This window comes from Athene cunicularia, assembly GCF_003259725.1.
Source record: "Athene cunicularia isolate RWA chromosome 1 unlocalized genomic scaffold, athCun1 chr1_part1, whole genome shotgun sequence".
NCBI classification, from domain to species: Eukaryota; Metazoa; Chordata; class Aves; order Strigiformes; family Strigidae; genus Athene; species Athene cunicularia.
Genome location: NW_020799091.1, coordinates 108,821,055 through 108,831,292, shown reverse-complemented (window position 1 = coordinate 108,831,292; position 10,238 = coordinate 108,821,055). Strand labels below are relative to the sequence as shown.

The following is a 10,238-nucleotide window of genomic DNA, read 5'->3' as shown; positions in this document are numbered from 1 at the left end:
CAAAACAAAACAACCCCCCCAAACCCCCCACAATAAAAACAAAACACTAATCCCATTTATTTGCAGATTGTATATATTTCATTAAAAAGATTGTCTAAAATACATCTTACTGTTTTTAGAAACTTATGATCAAGTAAAAAAACACTACGTTTTTTAGAAACTTGCAGAGAGGCACTTTGAACAGGTTGGTAAACAAGGCCTGAGGAGTTCTGACAATGTCCATGCTGTGCACCAATTCAGCTGAAGTGTAGCAAACAAGTAGGATGAGCAGAAATTATTTTTCAACAGTGGTGGAGTTCTGAGTGCTTTTTATACTTACAGTTGTGGTGGTCAGAAAAATTCACATTTTGATTCAAAATATTTCATAAGATTCCCTTTCCTTGCCAGTTGGATGAAAATTTTCTGCCCTTAAGAACACAGAAAGTTACCTTAACTGCTCAAGTTATTGCTGGGTAAAATGATCCTTCATCCTCATTCAGCAAACAACCATGTCATAAGAAGACGATTAGTGTAAAGTTTTAAACCTGCTTGTATAGAAAGCTGAATGGTATTGAAGTGTTTTCAACTTAGGCAAGTCTTTAAGTATTTCATTGAACTGAAATGCATTAAACCTACACTGAATTATCTTGTGGAACTGAGCAATTTCTTTAATTTCTTCTTGACCAAAGAACATGCAGCACTTTAAAATATACATGTGCCCTGTGCGGCTCCTCATGTCTCCCTTTAAAACATCTGTTTTCGGGTTGCCTTGTCTTCAAGGGTAGTTAATACTCTGGTTGTGGTTTACAACTTGCTAATTGTTAGAAAATTTAATATTATTTTAATAGCTAAAACTGTACTGAAACGAGCATACTTCATAATTACACTGGACAAACCAGTTTGGAAGTACTTAATTTATCATTAATTTGTTGGTTCTTATTTCCATTGTGTATTGCAGGTAACATTTACATTAGTGCTGCTGAGCTGGTGTAATGCAAGGAAGGACACATCATGAAATGGAAAAATTATCCTTTTTTGGTCATAGTAGCAGTATTCAGCCTTTCCAGATGCCATCAGTTACTGGGTCAGCTCATTCCAGGTAGGTACCTTTTATTTAAACATCAGTGTGCATGTTTTTATGAATCATTTTTATGCTGTCTATGTGAACATGTGCATGTATATACCTGAAGATCTCTCTTCATGTGTGTGTGTGTAGTTAACAAAATTATAAGCATATCTGCATATTTAAAACACAGAATTTAATAAGTCCTGTATTGTATATGCTGCAATGAGTTGCTTTTTTCAATTGCAAAGGAAAATACAGAAAATGAGTGGCCTGAAAATATGAGAAGGTTAAGGTGGCTATTAAAGCATTCCTTTGATTAGCACTGTTGGTGGAGGGAAGAAATAGAGAGTGCAGGAACAGACTTGAATATCAAAGTGAATAGGAAATCTATAGAAAACCTTTCTGAAGGTGAAGGAAAATAACAGCAACTGTGAAATAGTTGAAATGCAGTTTTCAGTGAAGTCCTAGAGGTCAGGGATTGTTCTGGTGCTTGTGTATGGCAAGTCTTACTACTGCAGAGAGGAGTAGTAAGCGTGTGTAAAAATTGCAAGATACTGTCCAAATTTAAAGAGAAGGTGGCGGTAAAATAGGTAACCCCTGCATCGCTTCAGTGAGCAGTGGATTCGTACTGAAGTACCGTAAAGAAAAAATCTGTTCAGTTGTGTTGAGTTTGTTTAAGAATAAATCTGTAAAACCAGCTTCTGAGTCATTCTGGATCATCTTTGGTATTTGTTAGAAAAAAAACAAGCACAACTTTGATTGGTACTGCTAATAATGTATAACTTCTCAGTAAAACGTAGAAAAACACAATAAACATAAAAAAGAAAGTGACATGCCAATTTTTGGTGGTTGCTTTTTCTGCTTTTCATCTGAATAATAACATAGAAGACTCTACTGACTGGATTTCTAAATTGTGCACTCAGAATTTTGTGGCTATAAATTCTTGTTCATGTATTTCTGGGCAACTAGTTCAAATATAGGCTACTGAATGAAAAGAGAAAAGGAAAGGTTTTGTCCTTCAAGGGTTTGTTGACCTATAATGAATGGTAGCTCATGGAAAGTAAATTAAGGAAATGAGTTGATTCTTTTTTCCTTTTTTTTTTTTTTCCTGACTTTTTTTGTTTCAAATGAGTTATGTAGGGGATGCAAAAAGACTCCAGAATAAAGGAAGATGTAAGTTAAAATTATCATTTTAAAAGTTTGACCTCGGATTTCAAACATAATTTGAAAGCAATTTACCTGTCACAAAGACATCTACTACTCTTTTTTTAAAAAGAACGCCTGGAGATCCAAATGTATTTGCATGATAGCTACATCCATCCATTTGCATTGGTTTCAATTTAGTCATAGTTTTGTAGATGCTACTAAAAAGGCTGTTTTGCATTGTATTACTTTTTCTATCAAATTAGTTTCAGAATAAAATCACAGGTGGCAATTTGATTTTGTCCCTGCTTTGTAATTTTCATCACAGACCTCAGACTTGAACCAAGAGATTACTGTACTTGGCCAGACATCAGCATTCTCAGCCTTGCTGGCAGGGTGCCAGGTGTGTGATTATCACAAAAGATCAAATAAAGGAGGATTATTTTTTTCCTTTAAGCAGTTCATCCCATTCATTTTGCTCTTTTCATGTCTTTTTCGTAGAAAGGCATGTCTCTCCCTCTCTCTCTCTTTCTTTCTTTCTGTGCATTAGGAAAAAAAAAAAAAAAAAAAAAAAAAAAAAAAAAAAAAAAAAAAAAAAAAAGAGAGACCTGTGCAAAATCTTAAACTTCTTCCTCCATTTAATGGGGAAAAATTCTTCTGTATCCATTAAAAATATCAATAGAGCAATAGGTAACAGCTTTTTGTGAGGATTACTAAAAGCACTAAACAGCTAAAATGTCTGATCATAGTACTACTAAATTGTGTTATTTTATTTCAATTAAAAATATGCTTTCAAAATAACAGATTCAATTAAATTATTATTAGATCATGTTATTAGAAACCTTTAAAAATGAAATATTAGAGTTTCAAACTCTCCAATTCTGTCTTATCTAAAAATTGAAAATTCTTCCAGTTTATTGCTGTCATAGCTTTAATTTAAAATGACAAACTATCAGTAACATGTTAAAGCTTACCCTCAGAACTGGAATTCTCAACTTCAGTAAAATATGATAAATTTTAATAGTGGTCTTATAACTTTGAAACATTTGTTGCAGTTTTTGCTGAATCTTTTCATATATTCTTGTTGAGTCTCACTGTTTTGCATATGGGGTCCACAGGGAAGTGCTGTCTCCCCCCTTTATTAAAATCACGGCTGAGCCTTTCATCTCATGTCATTACATCTTACCTCTAATTCACATATAAAATACACTCACAATTCCACTATGGCTGTCTCCTGAGGCATAAAGTATCTCTGCCTTGGCACATCTTTATTTAATCAGGGACTGAATGTTATCTGGGAAAGATGTGATTTTTCTTTCCAGTTGCTCTGAATATTTAAAAACTGAAAAGTTGATTTTAAAATGCACTGATCTAAGAAAACATGGCATTAACTAATACTATATTATGTTTATATGCATATGTTACAGCTCTGTGTGTTCAGTTAAGTCACTGAAGTGTTTGAAAGTTACCAGTTACTACATTGTCAAAAAAACATAGAACAATAAATCTGACATGCAGCAAAAAGACTTTTGTAATTTAAACTGAGAATATATATTTTTTTTTTTTTACATCAAAAGAAATGAGTGCAAGCTTTCAGATTTGTGGTCTGTTAATAAAGACAGAAGAAGAATTCCTCATGGATTTGGTTGGGTGTGGGATCAGGTCCTTTAGCGGAGAGTGTTGTTGGAAGTGCCCTCCATCCAAATGAACAGATGCCAGATATGTGGGATCTAGTCAATCGAGCTTTACAGAGATATCTGGACAAGGAAGGCCTCAAAACCATGGTATGATAAATTTTGAATGTTCTGGATAGAGTGCTACTAGATTTTTGTAACAGAATTCTCTGTAGATCTTGGAGAGGAGGATGAGAAGAAAACCTCTTTTTAACCCAGATTTTTGAGAAATTTTGATAGAAGCTTCTAGATTGCTGAGGTCTATAACTGTCTTTCAATACTTGGTCAAAGACTGATGTTGCACTAGAAAGCCTGATATATTTCCATCAAGAAAAAAAAGATTACTTTTCTGATATTTTTAAAATTTTTAAATCTGTGAAATGCTTTGTTTCTCCAGGAAATAGGTTTCCTTTAGGAGATGCAGATATATAACAAAGCAGAAGAGATATAAAATGTACATAGTGAAATGTAAATTTGAGAAATAAGTTTTGCTAGTGTAAGTTTAAAAAAAGCAAACACAAACCCAACCCTCTCTGATAATCATAGAAGCTTACTGAAATCCTGAAGAGAACCAGCCCAGGATTTGACTTCTTCTGGTGTAGACAGAGATATTTTAAATTTCCTTTTCCCTAATACCTCTTGGCTTACTAATGAAACACTACAGGAAATATATTGCTATCCAAGCTTGTTTGCCTGTTTCAACTGGAAACAGTTATTATTAATAATAAAACTTTCATAAATTCAAATTGTCCCTTTCCACTGCCTCTGACATTCTAAGGTGTAAACAATCATTTTTGGAGTCTGAAAACTTATATCAGAGCTTTTGTCTAGTTAATCATAATTAAGTAACATAAGTAACTAAATTGTTTGGTATGATATTTTAATATCACTGTTAACTTTTCAATACTCAAGACTCTCTGATCTGGCTAGTAAAAACAAGACTTGTTTTTCCCTGTCACCTGCTTGTCCAACTACTGAATTTGTTCTCTGAATATGATGCTTTGGGCTTATATGTGTGATTGATGCATTTTGACAAGAAATTCTATATTTCTCTGGTTTCCCTGAAACCTGTGAAGATACCTTGAAAAAATGGTTCCTAGCGATGAAAGTTCTTCATTTGCTGCTTCATAAAGAAGATCAGTGTCTTGTATAATGTAATATGTACTCATTCATTCTTCTGTACTTTTTAAGTGCCTGAATGAATTTTTAATCAAATATCCAAAATAAATCTCTCAGTGATCTGAATAAGGCATTGAATAGTTCAAGTGAAGAGTTTAGCTAGTTTTATGGTTGTGCACGTTTTTTTTCTGAGAAAACAATGTTTAAAAAATAAATGTTCAGTGAAACCCAACCCATAGTTTAACTGTTAACTGTCTTTTGGCACAGGCTCAGAGGAAAAAAGAATAGGATGCTCAAATTCCATTTAAGCCCCTGATTGTGAAGCTGTAAAGGAAGAGTGAAGATTCATTGAGCTAAGGAAATTAAGTGACCAGTACTCCCTTGACGCTGTTCAAAGCGTAGGAGATATGGATTTAAATTCCTTAATTTGGGAGGTACTTGAGGATAGTTTTCACCATATCTGAGCAAATGATCCAACAGCTGAGCTCATATTTTAAGAAGATGACATTTTTTATTGGTTATAATTTTGTATTATTTTAAAGTAGTGATGTTCATAACTATTTTGTGATGAGCCAGTAAGCATTTCAGGGCACCTGAACAGGAAAGCCTAGTTTGTAGGTCACAGGGGAAATAAGGCAAAGGAAATAAGGCCAAAAACCTCAAAATTTATGTATAAGCTATGCCTTCTCAGGAACAGAGCTTTATGTCCCCTAGGAATGTTAATTCTGAAGATTGAAGGACATGATTTAACAGCATCATATTTTTAAAGATAGGTCCCCAAATTCCAGGCAAATTCCAGTTATTGTTTTGTTGAATCTGAGCCCAAATGAAGATAACCTTTAGCTATTCTTGATTAAGCATATAAATATAAGACTGGAAGTGTGTAGCTCTGACATAGAAGCATACACAGAATCATGGAAAAAATGAGGTTAGAAGGCACAAGGAGGTCACTTAATCGATATTTTTTGCTCAAAACAGTGCTATCTTCAAAGTTAAAACAAGTTGCACAGGGCCATGTCCAGCTGTGTTCTGAGCACCTCCAGGGGTGGAATGCTCATAACCTCTTTGGACCTCTCTCAAGGTGAATTTTTACTTCCATTTAGAGCCAGCTGGAATTTTTTATATTGCAATTTGTGACCCTTGCATCTTGTCCTTTCATTGTGCGCTTCTGAGGAGAGTCTGGCTCTCACTTCTGCAAAAACTTCTTTAAGGTAGTTGAAGACTGTAATTAGACCACCACCTTAGATGTCCATATGCTAAACCAATCTATCTTCTTTAACCTTTCCCAGTATCTCGTATGCTCCAGCCCCCTGACCATCTTAGAGGCTCTCCTCTGGGCTCTCTCCCATTTATCTGTTTCTCTCTTGGAATGAGTGGCCCAAAACTAGGTGCACTCTTCCATGTGCAAATTCATGAATGATAACTGGAGAGAACTAATCACCCCTTGACATGTTGGTTATGCTCTCACTAAAGCATCCCAATATTTTGAGATCCTTCCCTGTGTCAAGGTCACACTGCCAGCTCAAATTTAACTTGCCATCCAGGACCACAGACTCATCTCTGTCATGTTCTTAACCTCATATACCTTCTACCACAGAAAGGATCATACTGGAGGAACTGTTCTGTTGACAAACGGCAGTGGCAAAAAAATATCATGATGCATGTTTTGATGCATGTTCTCCAGTAATTTTGTTTTCACGGGCTTTATGAAATGTCACTCTTGGCCATAAATTACATTTTTGTGATCCTAATTTACTATAACTGTGACAAATGAATCTGTAAGTGATGTGTAGCAGGGGATGATGATTTAATGTATTGTTTCCAGTTGTAAATGCCACCAAGATTGTATATTGTGGTATTCAAGGTCAAATTCAGAGAAAGTAGACAGGCAGTTTAGGCCTTGCTGGGGTCAAGGAACATGTGGAAAGATGTGCTTTTGTCATCCACATTGAATTAACTTAAAGCAGACAGAAAATACTCTTCAAGTCAGATCTAAAAAAAGAAAAAAATAAACAAAACAGCACTCACAGTTTGGCTAGCCTCTACAAAAAAGAGGCTCTATTTAGACAGACTAAATAAAACAAAAATGAAAAAAGATAAAAACTGGCATCTGTGCTTTTGTAAAGACTGTGTTTATGTTCATGTCTGCCTCTTCCTTCTCTACTATCCCTGCAATGTGCATAGGCCATATTATAACCTCTTGTAGAAAGGAGGAAGTACCAACTGAGATCATTCAGTTTGACCACTGTATTTTTGTATGCATGTGTAAATGCATTTGTAAGTATGCATAACAGCATACAATTATCAGTTAGTAACTCTTAAGACTGAAAAGTCATCTTGCCTCATGGAGTATTCAGCTTTCCTTGAAGTGCAGGGTAATAGGTCATCCTTGCAAAATATTTAAAAAATATTTTTCACTAATTTATTTTCCTCTATCTTAATATTCATGAATTAATGCTAGATCACAATATGTTATGATACAATGCATTAGTTATCAAGGAAACATTGCAATGTTTGCATGGTATAATATTGCCATGTATAATTTCCATTATGACTGTACAAACCAGATTACTTAATAACACAAGACATAATAATTTCTTGTTATCAGAAAATGTGTAGTAAATCTTGTATACTGTTTTCAGTTATTTTACCTACATAATAATCATATAATTTATCTACTCATCCATCCCTGCTGATAGAAGTAAAAATACATAGCTGTGTTTTTCTTAATTTGGAATATTGTGACAAAATTTTTTCTGACTCTATCAGATATATGCCAGCTGATTTTTACAGTTTTGTCATTTTAACCATCTTTTTTACTTTGATTGACATCAACACATTTTCAAAGGACTCAGATTGTTTAACATTTGTTGGCTTTATGGTGTGACCTTAGGTTTCCTGTGTTGGGGGGTTTTTTGTTTGGCGTTTTTTCTGTGATTTTTTTTTTTTTTTCTCAACTCCTCTCCCTGGTTGGGAGGATTACAAAGGTTTTTAATTCCCATTAGTAGAACTGTTGTGCCTGGAAAGAGGACATATATTAGAAGGGGGAAAAAAAAAATCCCAGCACATGCCTTGCCTTCCAGAGATTGTCACTGTGTACACTGAGGTCTTAATAAATAAAAAGATTGCCAGCTGTACTTCAATTCACAGCTTCTTTATTAGCCTTTAAAAAGAAATAAATAAAGCATGACGCTTTATTTAATTGTCTGAATAGATGGAGTCAAACCAAGAGGCACCGTCAGCTGCAAGACACTTAATGAAGGAATCCCTATTTTTAATCTAGCTGTAGAAGACACAACTCTTCTGCTTTGATGATGTGGCCTTTGTGATGAAGCTGGCTGGAAAACCACATGTGCTGCACCGTCTTCCTAATTAAGTCATCAAAATGCACTGGAGCAAACTGAGTGACTTGCGTAGACGAATATAAGTAATTTTAGTTCCTCTATTGCTTGGTTAATAGAAAGTGGCACTGTTCTAGATTATGACTGATAGAGGTTAGATGCTACAGCTGCTATTATTGTGTCTGCCGGTAGTGCCTTCATAAGCCATTTTTGTGCATATGTAAGAAGGCACGCTTTGCTTTGGTTCCCTTTCTTTTCTCTTACTTTTCAAGGATGTAATCCCAGAGGCATTTCCTCCATTATTTTTTTCCCCCTAGAAGCCACTGGCTGTGATTCTCCTCAAAATGTACAGATACTCTACTTTGGATGCATTGACAGAGCATTCACCAAAACTCATCTCAAATGTAAGGTTTGTGGAGGCTAACCACTAAATAATTTAAAAGATAAACAAGAAGAAAAGTTTCAACAGTGACAGTCATGGTCATATAAAAAAGTTTGAGTATATGTAATAAAAGGGAATACATTTTTCTGATATGGGCTTGATACACCACAGCTAAAGATTTTGTAAATGTGTAGACCAGATTCTGAAGCTTTTACTGGTAAAATTGTTAGTAAATACTCATTTCTTGCTTCATGAATAGTCTGACTTGAAGCTCTAAGCTTCTTAGAGACAAAAATGTGCTGATTATAAGAACAGCATAATCAGGTCTTGAGTATCTATCATAGGCATTATAAACTTACGTTGAAAAGTTTTATGTAGCTCTGTGGCACTCTAAAGTTGATAGTAAGGTTACTGTACAGGCATTTTCATAGAATAATCTAAAAAATGCATTTGCTTGAGTTCTCTAAAGATAATGTTTCATATGGTTAATGGAGAAATTGGTATAAGTGCTATGTATATATTGGTAGATAATATAAATAGAATTTTCACTGGAAGTTGTTCTACCAATATTAAAATTATCAAGAATAAATGTTTCTTCACATAATTCATCACCTAACCTGAGAACAATCTTCGGTTACAAAAGTAGAGCGCAAAATGACATAGAGTCTCTGTTGAATTTAATATTTATTTAGATGATGAATCTGTTAGAGTGTCAAAGCAATTTAATCTTTTTAACATCAATTATAAAACTAATTTCAGTCATATCAGTAAAAGAATGTAACAATTTACAAGGGTGTTTTCACACTTATGACTACTCAAGGGGTCACTGTAGGCATATCTACACTTGCTAATTTATTTTCAATGCCGTGAAATAGAGTGTCTAGAGATGCTTTATTAAATATTTTCATACGTCAAACATATTTGCACAATTTCTGCCTTGACAGAGGGTGATTTATATGCACCTGTATCTACATATGCAGAAAAAAAGGTCCTTTTGTCAGAGACTACCACCTTACTTTTTCTGCAAACTAAACAGGAAATTACTGCCTTTTGTCTAACCTGAATTTTATATCAAAGTGGAACGGGTGAAAGCAAACAGGTTTTCTATTTTTTAAGGTTTTTTCTTAGTACCATGACATTCCTGTTTTTATTAATACAGCTTAAATATTTTTCCTACGTTAATTTTTGTACACTAATTGTCAAAATAAAATGTCAAATATTCTATGTATGTCACTACCAAACCAGTCAACTCTCCTTCCTCTCTTGTATGAAAACAAAGAAACACCTATCCTTCACAAATGGTTTTTGCTCAAGGCATTGTTACAGGCTACCATGAGGATAAAAGAACCCCTGAAAGTGCTGCAAAGCACATCTAGTTAGCCATTTACTGTTAAGTTTCCATATTTAGACATTTCTTTAATTACATTTTGGGTATTTTTTTTCTTTGTCTTTTTTTTTTTTTTTTTTTTTTTCCTCAACATTACCCTAAGGGTAAAATTTAATGATATAATTTAAAACTTGTTTTTCAAATCAGA

At 34.2% G+C, this 10,238-nt stretch overlaps 1 protein-coding gene across 5 annotated transcripts in view; it reads left to right on the top strand.

Moving 5' to 3' along the window:
- The first annotated feature begins 960 nt into the window (after nt 1-960).
- The window catches only part of ROBO1 (roundabout guidance receptor 1), a 643,819-nt gene continuing 634,541 nt past the window's right edge, over nt 961-10,238 (top strand). For all 5 annotated transcript variants that reach the window (XM_026851549.1, XM_026851531.1, XM_026851540.1 and 2 more), the window contains exon 1: nt 961-1,078. In XM_026851549.1, coding sequence (XP_026707350.1) covers nt 991-1,078 — 88 coding nt within the window. In that variant the 5' untranslated portion in view covers nt 961-990. The remainder of the gene's footprint in view (nt 1,079-10,238) is intronic.